The following is an 18,487-nucleotide window of genomic DNA, read 5'->3' on the forward strand; positions in this document are numbered from 1 at the left end:
CCAAACTAGAGTCAGACTGCAATGAGGTCATAAGCTCCTCTACTTGAGAGTTATCACGGTGAGGACCTTTTGTAGAGTCTTTCTCTCTGATAAATATGAACCAGCGGATACCTCAGGCGTTATCGAAGAACATTTGTCATGGGGAGGTAGAGATTTTTCATCCCTGAGGCTAGCAGTGGTCTTTCGTGTCAAGATGAATAATGGTGAACTCTTCAGTTCGTGGAAATATGGCTATTAAAATCTTCAATGGGAACGTGTGACCACCGTGGTGGGTCTGCATAATGCAATCTCTCATATGGTCTGAAATATAGGCTGGAAGAAAGCTAATGGATCCATTCCGGACAAGCAAATCACTTAAACATCCACCTGCTGAAATCGCCATGAAGCTCTTTTGCTTATGAGGCAGAAAAAAGAGCAGGTTAAAAGGTTAATGTGCTATTTCAAATACACAATTACTGCTAGACCACCAGAAAAGGGTGCATGTACTGTCTTCATTAGCGCTGTTGTATAAATGAGGGCGGTAATGAAGGGCTACCTCATTCAACTCACTTCCCCCCCAATCACCTGCCTAATGCCCTCCAACACCTGGCCTTGATTTTGCTGCTTGGCCATCGGCCAACCCATTAATTAGCCTCACGTGCAGCACAGCGGTTTAAAAGCAGGATGTAGTGTTGGCACCAAAGATTCCTGCTGCTCGACAGAAACGCTAAGCACACACATACTGCCTGCTTGGGAAATGCAGACACTGCTGCTCTGACGCAAAGCATCTCCGCAACAAGGCTTTGAGCAAACAATCAAGCCTACTTCCGTGCCCCGAGCTCCTTCCGAGGAAGAAGACTAATGCTGCAGCCTTCAGATCATGCTGGCACTCTAGTTTATTTTTATTCTAGAATACAGCAGGAACTGGTCCATGACAAATCCTCTTGGGCTGAATGCTCGCACTCTCTTTCACACTCTCTTCACTTGAGGTTTGGAGCTCTGGGAGCAGGCTGAGTCCACAGTCTTTATTTGCCGGAAAGTTTCCCGGAGCAGCTAATTATAGCCAAAAAATAGGAGCTGTGGTGCAGAGAGGCCAGAGGAATCGAGATTTCTGCTTATTGCGATATATCACAGACGTATTGTCTATGGACAATCATTGACGGGGAACAGATTGCGACAATAATTACAAGGTGGCTGTCCTGCCATTCTGCTTTGCTGAAGAAATAAAAAAGTACGAACGTATATTGTATAGTGTATATAGTCCTTAACAGCATTCCCAATTCTGATAGGTCCCAGATTTTAAAAACAAAACAAAACAAAAAAACGTATAATCTTTGATACAATGATAGGAGATATTTATGTAGAGTTTTTTGGAGGAGTTTCCAGCATCAGCACTATGTAACAGACAGAAGAAAAGCTGACAAGCTGTGTTGTTTTGTCTTATTTACTTCGAGAGAGAGAAAAAAGACAACTCAGTGAGGGAAGGACCATTTCGAGCTGCTATAACGTATTCCTAACATTCCACAACATTAAATGTAACTAGAATTGAATAGAAAGAATGTGTCTTTCTTTAATAAATAAATACAAATGTAATTGATGCAATATTGCTCTGGTATAAGAGGAATAAAACACTTTGGGATGTACTGTTATAGGAAAACATCAGGATGGGAAATCTGCATTGCATCACTGATTATTTTCCAATAACAGCATGCCCCTAAATGTTTTATTCTTTACCTAAACCTATTTAGAAATCTAGCTCTATAGATCTGTGATTCTATAGATATCTGACACGAGTTAAAATAACAATAGCATGGCGATACATGCCTAGCTTACGCTCTCAGCCTAATGCCCTTGGACATCGCACCACCACTGAGCGATTGTCTCAATCCAGCAGTCGATACTCTATTCTTTGCAAGTGTGTGATGGTGTGATGTGATTTAAACAGGGTTGTGTGTGTGTGTACAATCTTCAGCAACTGCAGCAGACGAAAACAAAATGAAAATAGGTGTTCACTAAGCCTCCATGCTCGGCTGACTGTAAGATGAGATTGCGTTATGGGTTACACTGATTTAGCACCAGGGAGTTTGAGCAGAGGAGATTTAAATTCATGTAGTCCTGAAGTTTCAATTCCTGTAGCCTGTTTTTTTTTTTCCTTCAAAAACACTAGGGCTGGGCTATTGCTCATCCAGGGAATTAGTGAGCATCTACTGTAGCGTAACTCGTTTAGCATACTCTAACATTCTTGCATACTGATGAATATTCTTACCTTCACAGAACTGTAGTGTTCCTGGAAGTCAATAAATAATTAGTGCGCAGTGGTGGTTCACTGGTTAAGGTTTTAAGTTAAGTGATTGGAAGATCCACCAATGTTGTGCCCTTTAGCTCTATGCTGTCTCAGGTGTAAAAGTGATCCTAATTACTGAATGTAAATTGTTACATTCAGAATGGATACTGTCTCAACCAGTCTGACAAAGGCATTCAAGATCACGCATGAGTTATGAAATAACTGACATTTGAGAGAAAGACCATGGTTGACGCTCCATCTCCTTCCTAGTTAACTTGTGAATTCCCATCTTACTCGTTCTCCACTAGTGACAAAGTTTCTGTACCATCACGTCCTCATTTCCTCTGTACTATTCAAAAAATCCTGACTCTTGATATCAATCAAGAGTTGTTAGTGAGGGGTCTGGCTATTTAGCACAAAGTAGAAACTACCCAAAACTCCCAACAGCCCAAGTTCTCAGAGTTCTTGCCTCAGAGATTTTTTCAGTTACACATATGTAGTTGAGGATGCTGTTTCGAATGAAACTTTGTTCTCGTGAGCAAAATTATGGATTTTACATACACGAGAACTCAAATTTGGTCAAAATTAAAATGCTGTATGTACCAGCTTAGATCTGTAAGCATTGGTTGAATCCACAGTTTGGTCCTCCGTGTTTGTTCAAACTAAAATGGAGTTATACAATAACTGAGGTTTGTGAGAAAGACCACACCTGAAGCTCATAGTTAACTTCCTACAAATTCAGAGAAATTCAAAAACTGCTACCAAAGAGTCTTTATTTGGACTTTATCTTGTGCAAAGCAGAAGCTGTAAAGAACTCCTGCACCAAGTTGTCGAAGTTCTCAGCATTTCTGGTCTGCATAATGTCTTTTGTGTACATGACTTGTGCTTTGTGGTTTATCTTTGGCTTTGAGAACCCAAGTCGGTGTCATACACAACAACCAGCACACAACGACCTGATGATATCGTATGCTTTTATTTTATTCAGACCATGTACTGTAGGCGTTTAAAAGGGGACGTTTTGCTAGTGTTAGTGATGTAGCTTCAAAAATCACAGAGAAAATCAGGCAATAAACTCAACAGAGGTGTAAAGACTCACCAAATCCCTGAAACTGTCACAATTTATATGACAATTTTTCATAACAGTAATCGAGAAAATGTGGAATTTATTGTTGGGAAGTTTGGGAAACAGATTTCCTTTTGCAGTGTTTTTCTCTGTGGGTATTAGTGCAGGAGGCGTGGCCTCTGTGCCTGTCAGACCCAGTGAAGGGGGTGTGGCTTGACTGCTAGTGTTAGTGATGCTTTCATTAACGTCACTGTAACTGATAGTAAAATGTTTTTTTGCCCCACAGATCACTCATTCAGTGTTCTGATCTTGATTTGTCTTATTTTTCAAAAAATGTCATTTCAAAACCTTCTTCACTGTTCATCCCTTTCTCTATTTGGTTAATGTTGGTTTTGTACCAAACTTGACTTGCTTTGTTGTTGACAATATAAGCTCCGCCCAAGCTCCTTACATTACTACTTCTGGTGCTGGAAAGGTACTAATCTGTTTTGGAGAAAAAAAATCAGAAGAAAGGTTCGAGATTATATGCTCAATAAAGCACCATGTTGATGGAAAAGCAGCTTGTGAGTTTTCTGACTGACACCTCAACCATGAAATGCAAAACATCTAGGCCTACTTTCTATTCTTTCAGTATCACCTCAAACCACAGTGGAGGTTTCAAGCATGAACTCTACTTTGGGAAAAACAGAAACCTCTCATCACTCCTCCATTCATCCATGAAACAGTGTCTATGCTACCTCTCTTTTTATTTCTTTCACTGTTTGTCTGTTCAAGACACTGTCCTGGTCATCCAGAGACACTACCATGTGGACGGACTAGCTCGCTCTGTCAAAACAGGAAGTAGTACTGTTTACCTCTGATTGTCAGCATTGTGAGTGAAAACCAATGGCTGTATTTTATATCCAATAAACTCATGCACTGCACTAAGTTAGTTTCCAAACAAAGTCCCCTACTTATAATAAGGAGTAGGGATTTTGGAGTAGGGCACTCTTTCAAACACTTTTTTTTTATGTATGAAGTTTGGCTGGGTGTCTTCACAACCACTTAGAAGGGACAGTACAGAGTTCAGCACCATGTGTTTACAAGTTTGGATAAAGTGGCGGTGTGGTTAAGCATGCAAAAAAGTAGGCCATTATTTTATGCAAAATTCTGTACGCAATGAATAATTGAAGCGTGTTTTCAGCCATGACCTGCTGACAAACTAAAGCACTGGAGGGAACACGAGTCTGTGCACCCACAATTCGGTTTTTAAAGCAAGTTCTTTAAAATGGAGAGAAAGAGGAAAACAAAAGGATGGGGAGATGGAAAAGCAGAGGAAATGGATGCAAGCATGAACAAAGGAGGTGAGAAAGGTGAGAAAGTGGAAGAGAAAAAGTAAAGAAGAGGGGAAAAGTGAAGTATAAGAAAAGAAAGAAAAAACATGCAGAAGAGTAGAGGTCAGAAAGAAATAGAAGAAAATGAAAAGGAAAGGAAAGAAAAGGAAAATGACAGAGGCCAAGAGAAGAAAATGGAAGAGGTTAAGAAAAGTTAAGGAGAGAAAGAGGAAGAGGAAATGGAGACAATGGGATAAAAGATAGAATGAGGGCAGGAAAGGAGAAGAGGAGAGATCAGGAAAGGAAAGATAAGAAAAGAAAAAAGGAGAGGTCAGGAGAAAAAAGTGTAAGAGGAAAAGAGAAGGAGAATAAATTATATATATATATATATATATATATATATATATATATATATATATATATATATATATAAAGAAAAATGTGAGGAAGAAAAGAAAACGAGAGGAAGTAAAATGGAAAAGAGAAAAAAAGATTAAAAGAAAACAGGGAAGAAAATGATAGGACAAGAGGAGAGGTCAGGAGAAAAGAGAAAAAGAAAAAGAAAAGAATATAAAAAAATAAAGAAAAAAGGAAGATGAGAAGAAAGAACAAGAAAATACTAATTTCCCTTCAAAAGGAGAGAACAAGGAACAGAGAATGGAGAGCATGAGGAAAAGGATAAATAAAAAAGAGGAGAAGAAAACAAAAGATAGGATGTCAGGAGAACAATTGGAAGAAAAATTAAAAAAGGAAAAAAATCTAAAACAAAAATACATTTAAAAAAAGGAAGGCACAGTTGAGGCAGTGGAGATAATGAAATAGAAGGAAAAAGAAAGGAATATGTAAGATCAGGAGAGGAACAGGAAAGCGGAATAGGAAACTTGGGGAAAAGGGAAAGGATCAGAAAAGGGAAGAAGAAGGAAAAAGGTCAGACAGTAAACAAAAACAGGACAGAGAGAGAGAGAAGGAAAGCAGAGAAATGAAGGCAAGTGGGAAAAGCCACTAGATAAGAACAGGGACAAAATGGAAAAAGGTCAATAGAGGAAGAGGAAATGAAATGAGATGAAATGAGGGGAAGATGAAATGAGGGGAAGACCATGTGATGAGAAACTCAATCAGATTTAATCAGATTTGTTCGCACTGCAGTAGAGTCCAAAAATTAACAGCTGACTTCATCAATTATGAAAAAAAAAACCCCCTCACATTACAACACTGAACAAAAAACACAAACATAAAATTGACTTTTAATTGTTTAGGAAAACTCTTAATAATCTATTCACACATCGCACATCATTTTACACTTTGTTGTGTTAATGCTTTGCTAAATTATTACTCATGTTTTGTTCACTGATTAGCAATGCTCTTTCCCACTGACCCAGACCAAGTCTTTCTATTTCACAGAAAAATATCTGGACCTGGAACTTCCTGTGCTTCCTGGTGTGTACTCACAGGTGGGGTGTAAATAAAAGATGGAGGGCAAACGAGCAATTTTTCTTTTACTTTGATACTGTCTGGATAATCTCAAATCTAAAAACTAAGTCTTACAAATATTTTTTTTATTTTAATACTGATTACAGAGACGGAGCTAAGCACATATATAAAGTTTCATGGTCTATCGTTTTTACTTTATCAGAACATAAAGATAAAATATATATATATAAATGTATAACGTATATTAAACCATGGCGTCATTTTAACCTCATTCAGTCTGCATGTATAAATAATCCCACTTCCAATCCACAGGACGTTGTTTGGCATAGTAACATACTATAGAAATGATAACGTATTAGAACGAGTGCATTGATGTAAACCTATGTATATACAGCAGGATATTATTTATCGAACGATATACGTTACACTTTTAAACTTTGGGCCACACCTCCTACCTGAGTCTAGTCTTGGCAAAGAGTAACATCATATTATGGCAAAATAAAGAACAATGATGTTTTATCAATGATCCTTTGGAACATAAATCACAGCTAGAATGCACTGGATAAAGTAGCAAATTCCCCACACTGATTCACTGCATCACACCGTTTTAACCTCATTCAGTCTGCATGTTTTGCTTACTAACACTATTTGTAAGGAATAAACCATTTGTGGGGTGTTCAGTTACAAGAAAATAATCAAGCTGGGGTGATTTGATGTGTCATGACACGAAGCGAACTTACCATTACCTCCCACATCCTGAAATGTATTTTTCCTCTTATCTGGCAACAGTGATTTTTTTTATTCAAAGAAATACGATGTACTTTTTTTTTTTATCTGTTTATAGTTACATCACATGAAAAGTTATAGCAGCTATAAACATTAATTCCTTTACTTTTTTCTTGAAGTTAAAAGGACAAAAAAATGGAGTTTCCTATATTGACTGTTACAAAGTGCTGACGCTGAAGACTCCTTCCATGAACGTTAAATAAATGTCTATAAGCCTTAGATTATGTGGAGCATCCTTCATGCGACTCCTTCATGCGAGTACACCCGGGACAAGGTGCCAATCCATCGCAGGGCACAATCACAAACATTCACACACCCATTCATACACTTTGAACATGCCAATCAGACTACCATGCATGACTTTGGACTGGGGGAGGAAACCGGAGCACCCAGAGGAAACCCCCACAGCACGGGGATAACATGCAAACTCCACACACACAGGGCAGCGGCGAGAATCGAACCCCCAACTCTGGCGGTGCTAATTGTTAAGCCATAATAATGGTTATTTCCTATTACTACACTTATTTATTAATATTAGATTCTGCTAGTAGCTCTGCTACCATTGGTGTGTGTGTCTGTGTGTGAATGGGTGAATGAGACACAGTGTTAAGCACTTTGGAAAAAAGTGCTATATAAGTGCAGACCATTTTTCTTTTCTCTTTTTTTGATATGTATAAGGTGTGTACGTATGTATGTGTGTATGTAAAAAAATGTGTGTGTGTGTGTGTGTATGTATATATATATATATATATATATATATATATATATATATATATATATTTGAATGGTTGAGTGATTGTAGGATGTGGATCCGGATTGCACCATGGGGTTTTCGCGGGTGGTCAGTTTGAGCAGACTGGGCCAGAGGTCCCTTCTCTTTGATGTACATGGCGGGACCATGACTGCCCTGACTCCCTAGTGGACTGATTCCCTCCACAGGGTTTGGGAGAGGTTTTGAAGGAGACTGTGTGGTGGGTCAGTTCTCTTGATTCAGACAGCAAGACACTGACTACACTGACTCCCCAGTGGACTGCCCCCCTTTGGGAGAGGTTTTGAAGGGGATTGTGCAGTGGGTTGACTTTCCCCGATGAGGTTCGTGGGCGACCTGCGGAACGCATGCATGCTGGTCTCAGACGTCGAAGTGCATCAGGGTGCTGTGTCCTGGCTGGGGGTGCCCTACTGTCCTACTCTAATACCCCCCGAATGGTGGACGGTCGCTGATTCTCCTCGGTATGTCTCCTCCCTTCATTTTCCCCCTGTAGTTTATTATAAATACTATATATCATTTTTATTTTCTCTCCCCTCCCCACTTTTTGTTCCACAGCTTGCCTTCCATATATCTATTACATACTTACTGAATGGAGATACACACACACACACACACACACACAACACAACCTCACACCTACACTTTACATAATCACATGTAAAACCTGTTGTGTTTGTTTTTGGTTTATTGTTTTGTTTGTCCTGTATTTATGATGTTGTATTCCCATATTTTGTTCTAATAAATTTTTTTTTTTTTTTTTAAAAGATAAAGACTATTTTAACAATGTTTTGAACCCACATAACTCATGGCTACAGTATAGTGTACTGGTTCAAGTAGCAAATTCCCCACACTGATTCACTGCATTTGTGTAAAGTTGTGTCTGTGTGTGTATTGTTTGGCAGTATGTTAGTTCGGTACTCACTCTGTGGGCACTGTTCGCTCGTACAGTTTAGTGACTGGAGGTCGAGACCCTGGCACGCTTTACCACCGGTACCCGGTGCAGGCTGCGTGCACTCCCTACTCCTCCACATGGTGCAGTCAGCCCCACATGCTGACCATTTACTCCACTCGCTCCAGCCTCCATCCACTAACACACACAGAGAAACAAAACAGAAAATAGCATTACTGAATCATAAAAGCCTTACAGGCAGTATAGAATATATGTAGTTATTACAGGTGTGAGCCTGAGCTGATTTAGCTACACACACACACACACACACACACACATACACACTGTATATGCACAAGCAAACACACACACTGAGACATTTTTCTCTCACTCTGTTTGCCTGCTTGTCTCTGTGACTGGAACAATGTGCTTTACACAACCTATATCCTGTCACACCGGTGCTGATGGTGCCGTTTTCATCGCTGCACACACATTTTTTATGGCTTATGACCACACCATTAGATCTAAGTAGCTCCTATATGACCTACAGGTAGGTTTAAAAATGCCCTCATGAGCTGCTATTATGAGAATCAACAAATTAAAACAAGGGAGAAGAGATGGTTCGAAGGCACACATTGCTTGTTTGTTTTGTGTGTGTGTTTTTTTTTGTGTGTGTGTGTGTATGTGTGTGTAATGGACCGCAAATTTCCTATTTCTTCCCAAGGTTTCGCTCTCGTTATTCGGCATCCAGGAGGACATAAGGATCCAGGGCATGAGCGGCCTCAGGAAGGTTACTGCTGGGCTAATGAGCTCTCCTGGGGTTACTGCGATTTTATTTATTTATTATTTTTAATAATCGGAACAGGATCCAAAAAAAAAAAACCCCAACCCCCACAGGTCTCAGTCTGACCCCCCTCATTAATCCATCCCTACACACACATGACAGCTGATTTACTGAACAGCTCTAACCTGGTACCCCAACGTTATAGCCCAAAGGTCATGGCGCGGCTAAATAACGGGGTTTTAGGAACACACGCCAGCGTGTGTCAGGGTCATTAGGAGAGGAGCGAGTCGTTCATCAGTAGCGCTTTCGGACGATAAAGATGTTTAGTCACAGCCGTCCTGCCGGGAATGAATTAAAAAGGTGCCGAGGGTTTAATTCGGCTTGGCGAGATTATTACTGCTGGAGTATGTGTGTGTGTGCGTGTGTGTGTGTGTGTGTGAGGTGCTGACGAAGCCTTTGGTCAGGATCCAAACTGTTACATTTGGCACAGAAAGTGGAACCAATCACATAATTGTCCTTGCATGGCATTGAGCAGCGCCATCCGTGCCTTATTAAAGCACAGGGGCCTGATGTAAGTGGGAATTAGTGAGAAAATGAAGACGAACATTCAAACGTTAATCGTCCGTTTCAGATTTCAGATTCGCACCGCGAATCTAAAATGGAGGTGAAAATAAAAAAGCTAGACGGGAGATGGAAAGCCTGATTCTTTTTCTCCGTCTCAGCCGTGACTTTTTCAGCATGCAGTGACAAAACTAGAAAGCGTGGCGGTGGGAAACGCAGCCTTTTGTTGTGAACAGTTGTTTACTTCGCTAAGGCTTGGTCTGCTTGAGCACGCCTTTAGCTCCTGGAGCAGCCATTTAATTTCCTGTTATTTAAGAGCTACATGCAGACTGGCACTTGTACACATGTCAAATGTCCAAATCATGAAAGACCGAAAAGTAAAAAGCAGTGAAAATCGCACTTGGTAAATTTTTCACAGGATGCTGTTTCTGAAACAGAAACACAGCGCCTGTGATGGCCTGCTGACCTCAACGGCTTTTCTCTGGACAGCATTGAAGCAAATGCCGCAAGGTTCCAATCATTCGGTGCTAGTGCGGGAAGGAGTAGTGCGTGCGTGTGTGAGAGAGACTCAATAACACAGCAGCAGGTCTGATTGCCATGTCGTCAAGGACAAAGTGGAAGGGCGTCCCTGCTGCTCTTTAGCGGGACGACAGGAGGGCCATTACAACTCAGAAATCACAGAGCCACCTCCGGCCATCATGTCCTTCACAGGACGAGAAAATCAGGCAATAAACTCAACAGAGGTGTAAAGACTCACCAAATCCCTGAAACTGTCACAATTTATATGACAATTTTTCATAACAGTAATCGAGAAAATGTGGAATTTATTGTTGGGAAGTTTGGGAAACAGATTTCCTTTTGCAGTGTTTTTCTCTGTGGGATTTAGTGCAGGAGGTGTGGCCTCTGTGCCTGTCAGACCCAGTGAAGGGGTGTGGCTTGCATGCTTGTCAATCCCATCGAAGGAGGCATGGCCTCTGTGCCTATCAGACCCAGTGAAGGGGGCGTTGCCTGTATGCCTGTCAGTCTCAGTGAAGGAGACATGGCATCTGTGCTTGTCAGACCCAGTGAAGGGGTGTGGCTTGCATACATGTCAGTGAAGGAGGCTTGAGATCCAGATCTAATACACAAATAAACACTACATAGGGGGCACACTGTACATTATACTCACTAAAACTCTAGGGACATGACAAGGGGCTCCTACTACAGATTACTACTAAACACTACACAGGGACACTACATAGAGAGCCTATTTACATTAACCTCACAAAACATTACATATGGAGCTTGTCCCACTAAATACTATCTAGAGACACTAGATACGTAGCCTAATGAGCATTAATGCTATTCCTTGCCTCGCTCTTCCCCCAGAACTGTTAGTCAAACTCCAGAGACTCATCCCACGTGAGGAAGAAAAGAGTGCTCTAATCTGCTATTCCATTTCCCTCCGTTTGCAGTCAGCATAATGAAAAGTAGGGCTGTAGATGTAGGCACTGAAACGTTTCTGCAAAAAAGACCCCGGTTCCCTATACAGAATCTCTAACGGATCCACGGTTCTTCATGCAAACACAGGCACGCAAGAAACAGCAATATTTTACCATTTGATCTATTTTGGCTTAGCTGCTGCACGCAGCATATGGATCTTCTGCGCCAAGCATGTGTGTTACATCTAAAGCTATGCAGAGTCAAAAACCGAGCGTGAAGGAATCTACAATAGAGGGAAAAAAACAAAAAAACAGAAGACGATGCATGGAGTGGGAAGGCCAAATGAGAGACTCTGCAAAACAAAGAAGAGTGAAAGACTTAAAAAGAGGTGAGATTGAGTTCAACTTGGGAGGGTCTTCATCTTCTGTGATGAATTTTATTTGGTCTTTGTTTGTTTGGATTATATGAGACACTAGGAGTGTGTGTTTCTGTTTTCCAGTGTGCTTCGCTACATAGGATCAACAAATCAAAAGCAGATTCAAAATGCAATACAGAGTAATTCAGGGATAGAGGTCATGCCTTCTTCACTGACACTGAAGCACAGAGGCCACGCCTCCTTCACTGACACTGAAGCACAGAGGCCACGCTTCCTTCACTGACACTGAAGCAGAGAGGCCACGCCTTCTTCACTGAGACTGAAACACAGAGGCCACGCCTCATTCACTGAGACTGAAACAGAGGCCACGCCTCCTTCACTGAGACTGAAACAGAGAGGCCACGCCTCATTCACTGAGACTGAAACACAGAGGCCACGCCTTCTTCACTGAGACTGAAACAGAGGCCACGCCTCCTTCACTGAGACTGAAACACAGAGGCCACGCCTTCTTCACTGAGACTGAAACACAGAGGCCACGCCTTCTTCACTGAGACTGAAACACAGAGGCCACGCCTTCTTCACTGAGACTGAAACACAGTGGCCACGCCTTCTTGTCATAGAGTAATCTTGCTATTTAAGCCAACTAGCCTTTTTTTGAGCCAAAACATATCTCTGACATGTGTTGTGTGAATGCACCACCTTTTTTTTTTTAACTTCAATCACTAAAATCTCTTCCTCATCTCTTCTAATGCTAATCTATTTGCACAAGAAAAACATGAAAGCATGAAGGTGCCCTTTGGCTGTGCACTTGTTTTTTATTTTTTCAATATCAATTTGCCCATGGTTGATAGACTTAAGGAGGAAGGATGCAACACATGAAGGCAGTTAGCAAACAAAAGCTGTGAAATGCTAATCAGTGCCGGTGGGTGTTGACTCTTGCAAGACCTTTCGCAAATGAGACGCCACTTTTTCATGGCCAAAAGATGACAACCTGTGTCAGTGCTGATGCTTTCTTCAAAAGCTATTATATTTAATTGCTAGTGCATGGAAAAAGTGTGTGTGTGTGTGTGTGTGTGTGTGTGCAAATGTCTATGCATAAGGTAAGTGTCATTGTGTGTGCTAGAGCTGAGATGATAAATGATTTAGTGCACAGACATACACATGGTCACTACATCAGCACATGCAGTGTCCCTATGTAGTGTTTAGTGAGGCAATAATGTACAGTCTCCCTCTATGTAGTGTCCCTATGTAGTGTTTTTTGAGGCAATAATGTACAGTAGTGTCCCTATGTAGTGTTTATTGAGGCAATAATGTACAGTAGTGTCCTTATGTAGTGTTTAGTGAAGCAATAATGTACCGTCTCCCTCTAGGTAGTGTCCCTATGTAGTGTTTATTGAGGCAATAATGTACACTAGTGTCCCTATGTAGTGTTTAGTGACGGTAATGTGCAGTCTCCCTCTATGCAGTGTCCCTATGTAGTGTTTAGTGAAGGTAATTTGCAGTCTGCCTCTATGCAGTGTCCCTATGTACTGTCCCTATGTAGTGTTTAGTGAGGGTAATGTGCAGTCTGCCTCTATGTAGTGTCCCTATATAGTGTTTAGTGAGGGTAATTTGCAGTCTGCCTCTATGCAGTGTCCCTATGTACTGTCCCTATGTAGTGTTTAGTGAGGGTAATGTGCAGTCTGCCTCTATGTAGTGTCCCTATATAGTGTTTAGTGAGGGTAATGTGCAGTCTGCCTCTATGCAGTGTCCCTATGTAGTGTTTAGTGATGCATTAATGTACAGTTGTGTCCCTATGTAGTGTTTACTGAGGCTTCGGGTTCAGTGTGTGTGAAAGTGTGTGAACGTGTGTGTGTGTGTGTGTGTCAAGCCACACTGTGTGATGTCTCTGATGAGCGCTGTTAAGCCTGAAAGAGCTTCTTCAGCGCACTGCAGACCAAAACAGCTTGACTCAATGGACACGACAATCATCAAGATCAATGTAGCCATTATAACATACACACACACATACACACACACACACACACACACACACACAATTTGCAATACACACATATCGTGCTACCTTTCACTTTTCACATGGGAGAAAATAATAGCCAAAGTGTTAGTGCTTGTTAATTACAGAAACACACACACACACAGACAGCTTTTTTATATAACTCACACTTTACATTATTCTAATGTAGTCAGTGAGCATCGGATCAGCATCCAAATGATTTAAATGATTAATTCCTCTGCGATGCTGCAGTCTGATGACACGCACACACACACACACACACACACTGATGTTTCATATTCATAAGACTCCGAAGACTTCAACATTTGTCGTTAGATTTTCAGATTGATTGTCAGCACTATATGATTTCTTATCTGTTTATAGTTGCATTTAATGTTGTGGAACGTCCGAGAAACAAGTTAGATCCTGTTATAGCAGCTGCAATCAGTCATGATGATGATCAGTGCTTTTATGATGGAGCATGATATCATCATGATATTGTATCAGAGACACAGCTCCATTACGTTTTCTAGAATGTTCATCTGCACAAATGCTACCTAAAAATACTGCCTCCCACACACACACACACACACATGCGTGCGGTATCCAGATTTGGCCTCGCTGAGCTGAGTGTGTCTCCAATGCTCGTTTATCAGAGCTCTCCGATGTGTCCGTGTGCCGAGCTGAGCTGTTTTCAGGCACCTGATGCCAGTCAGCAAATGATGATTTATGCCTGTCGAGCTCGCCGCCGGTGGCTTTGATAAATCGTGATGAAGTGTGCATTGTGATTTTTAGCGCCCGCGGTTGTCCGAGCGCGTGTTTGTGCGGTGATGAATGTGCGGGAGAGGGTCGCTCTCTCTGTCTCGGGTGAACACGCTGGAGCTGAGGGCGTATGCTGGACACTGCGGGTGTTGCGTTACATCACCAGAGCTAACGGAGCTCTCTCCCTCTGCACGTCATCGTTCTCCTTTACTTTCTCACCTCTATTACTCATTCACACACACTCCTTCCCCCTTTTACCCTCAACTCGCTCTTTCTGAAAATATTACACGGGGTTACAGGGTTCACGTGAGAGTGTTTTTTCATGTTTGATATATGTTTGATATAGTCGTTACATTTTGGGTATGTTGATGTCAGCAAAACGTGAATAATAAGATCTCAACGAAAATGAATTAGAATCAAATAAATAAAATTGCTCCTGGATAGTACTGATGCCTTATGGACATTTAATACTAAACACATTAACACTAACTGAATATCTCAAAAATATCTCTGTCCACACAAACACGTTTAAAAATATCTTCGTATACATGAATGTGTTAGAAAATATCTTCGAACACACGAACATGTTTGAAAATATCTTCGTATGCATTAACGTGTTTGAAAATATCTTTGTACGCATGAATGAAAATATCTTCGTATACATTAAAGTGTTTGAAAATATCTTCGTACACATGAACGTGTTTGAAAATATCTTCGTATACATTAACGTGTTTGAAAATATCTTCGTACACATTAACGTGTTTGAAAATATCTTCGTATACATTAACGTGTTTGAAAATATCTTCGTACACATGAATGTGTGAAAATATCTTCGTATACATGAATGTGTTTGAAAATATCTTCGTATACATGAACGTGTTTGAAAATATCTTTGTATACACTAACGTGTTTGAAAATATCTTCGTACGCACGAATGAAAATATCTTCGTACGCACGAATGTGTTTGAAAATATCTTTGTACGCACGAATGAAAATATCTTCGTACGCATGAATGTGTTTGAAAATATCTTTGTAATATCTTCGAAAATATCTTCTTCCACAAAAACTTTTCAAAAATATCTCTGTACACGTGAATATTTTGGAAATATCTCCATCCACACGAACCTTTTCAAAAATATCTCCTTCCACACAAAAATGCTCACACGCCAGCCCAGTGATATGTCAAAACGTCATTTTCATGTGGACAGGATGCCGGATTTTTATAGTTTATAGTTCATTTAAAGGTTCCCCAGAGACACAAACCGAACGACCCATTCTCAGTGTTCTATACTTAACCCCATGTACATTAGTTGTGTGAATGTGAAAATGAGAGAAATAAGAGATATGGGGTGGTAACCAGGGAGGCAAGCACAACATATGGGGTGGCAGCTGCCACCCTCTACCACACTACAGAGCTTTTTTTTCCTTCTCCCCTCCCTGTGTCACTTCTCCCTCTTTTTCCTCTTCTCTGTGTATTCGTTTCTCTCTATCAAATCTTTCTTCTCATGTCTGCTCAGTCTATTTCCCATCCCTCATTTCCTCCAACTTCTCTTTCCCTCAGCTTCCTCCTCCTCCCTCGCTGCAAGATGATGCTATTTGTGCCCTAATCACGTGAAATCCATCCACACGCTAAAACTCCCGGTGGGGTGCTGTGATGCCCCTCTTGCCTGCTGTATTGTTTCGAGGCTTCGTTTACTTACTGTGCCGCGTCTTATTAAATTACACTGTGTGTTGCGTACCGAAACAGGAGCTCAGCGTAAGTAGCTGAACTCGGACGGAGACAGAAAGAGATGGAGCTACGGCTGACAGATTCGATTTCCTTCACCGTTTGGCTTATGCTGTTTTTCCGCCGGGCACTAATGCTTTCATAATGCTGTTTTAGTGATGAACCATGCCGCCAGGAGAGGGTCTCGTCTCTGACATCAGTGTGGAAGCAAAGCATCAGCACCTCCATTTCAAACTGCATACGATCGATAAAAACTGAGGATAACCATTCATGCTGTTCTCTCTCTCGCTCGCTCACTCTCTCTCCTTCCGTATGTGTGTGTGTGTGTGCTTGTGTTAGTAGCACGCTGCGTGAAATCGCACACTAATGCTCATGAGTGTGCAAGCAGCTCGGCCGTATCCCGAACTCTGGCGGACTCACAGCAAGACACCGAGTCCACATGTGGCAACAGCAAAGCACGCACAGCAAATAAAAAGCATGAGGATTAGCCATGAATAATAAACACCACACGCGTCAGGCCAAGCAACCACAGACAGCATGCTGCTAAAACTGCTAGCTGGTAAAAGCAATCGATCAGCCAGGATGTGTTTCGCGTCTGACGTTTACTTTTACATTTTGTTTCGCGCTAAAAGTTTACCTAATATCTCACCCAAAATCTTGTCTGATATCTTCAGTGATGATGTGGCTGAACATGTAGCTGAACTCGTTACCATTAAAGGCGGCCATTTTGGATTAAACTACAGGCCACTTTTACCAAAGTGCAGTTTGGGATCGCTCCACCGCTGTTGGCTCCGCCTCCCAATGTTTAAAGGGGTACAGCTTACCGTGTAGCTAAACAGTGTGCTGTTAAAGAGGCGGCCATTTTGGATAAACTGAGGATCTCTTTTAACTCAGTGTGGCTCAGTATCACGCATTGGCTCCACCTCCCAATGTGTGAAGTTCATATAAATTCAGTATAAAAACGAAATGAACAAAATGTACATTTGTTTATTCTTTCAGATGATTTCTGTTACCATATAAAATCTTCATTTCAACTTTTATATCCAAAGTAACTATGGTTTAAGGTTATTATTATTATTATTATTATTTAAATAATGCATTCCTACATCACCCCCTGGTGGCTTGGAGGCTCTAAGAGACTATCTATATCTCTTATAAGGTATATAGGGTGATACCACTTCTGGACATAAAGTTTGTATATAATAATAATCAGACCAGCACAAACTTAATAATGTTATTTTACAGAACTATATGCAGATTGAAATCAAAGATTTTGGGTGAGACAGACTTACAGTAAACTTCGAATCAAAACTTCAGAGTCCGAACACGTCTTGGTTGGAAATGGCGTAAATTTTGTTTTTGCTAAACGATTCAGCACACTTTCTATGAAGGCCACATCAATAATGATCTATACACTGTGTATGTTATTAACATACATAATGCAACAAACAATCAATCATTTCTATGAGGTCAAAGTTACCATGAACTATGACCCCATTCATATCAATGCACTCATTAAGGTATTTTGCACATCATTAAAATTGTTAATGAAAATACTTTACTCTATCTTTATTATGCATTATGAATTATTAACAGATGATATATAAGTAGTATTCATAACACATTATAACACCAATAACAATTCACAAGAGCATCACAAGACCTGTGTAATGCCTTTTCATAAAGGACTGTAGTAAAGTGTGCAATGCCTTATGAATGCATTCTAACAGGTTATGAAGGTTATTATACATATAGAAGGTGGTATACCAAGTCTTTCCTTCACGCTATTAGCGTAATGATGTGTTCATAATAATGCATAATAAATATTGTGTAAAAGTTCAGTGTGTTTTCATAAATTATTATACTGCACTATGAATATATTATAGCATGTTATAAACATATTCATAGAGAAGTAAGTATATGACCTTCATAGAATGTGTTATCGACTGTCTTTAAAGCTAGATAAGCAGGACTGGTAAGATATCATTGTTCCTGTTATTTCCTAAATAAGACATTTTTATTTTTGTCCAAAAACGAGTGCATAGCAGCTGAGAATTTGTGGCACACGTTTTATTTTAGCAAAAAAAAAACAAACAAAAAAACCCTCAGTCCACTGTGACTGAAACTGAAGCTGTTCGCTGTCAGTTCTCCATCTTTTGAGCACGAAGAGAGTGACGTGCTGAACTTTCGCTTAAGTTAACATTCGGTAAGTCAGTGATCTCAGGATGAAAGGAAAAAGCTACGCTGACAGGTCGATGTAGCGGTGGGGAAACTGAATGACAACTCAGAGGCACAGGTTCTACAGCGCAGAGAGAGAATCGTACTGTAGCACACAGTTCCACCACT

The 18,487-nt window shown here is 40.7% G+C and overlaps 1 protein-coding gene across 4 annotated transcripts in view; it reads right to left on the reverse strand.

Moving 5' to 3' along the window:
• The window catches only part of unc5a (unc-5 netrin receptor A), a 225,751-nt gene that overhangs the window by 49,275 nt on the left and 157,989 nt on the right, over positions 1 to 18,487 (reverse strand). For all 4 annotated transcript variants that reach the window (XM_053651214.1, XM_053651207.1, XM_053651198.1 and 1 more), the window contains one exon: positions 8,548 to 8,712. In XM_053651214.1, coding sequence (XP_053507189.1) covers positions 8,548 to 8,712 — 165 coding nt within the window. The remainder of the gene's footprint in view (positions 1 to 8,547; positions 8,713 to 18,487) is intronic.

The sequence above is a fragment of the Ictalurus furcatus genome, chromosome 2 (assembly GCF_023375685.1).
Source record: "Ictalurus furcatus strain D&B chromosome 2, Billie_1.0, whole genome shotgun sequence".
NCBI lineage: Eukaryota > Metazoa > Chordata > Actinopteri > Siluriformes > Ictaluridae > Ictalurus > Ictalurus furcatus.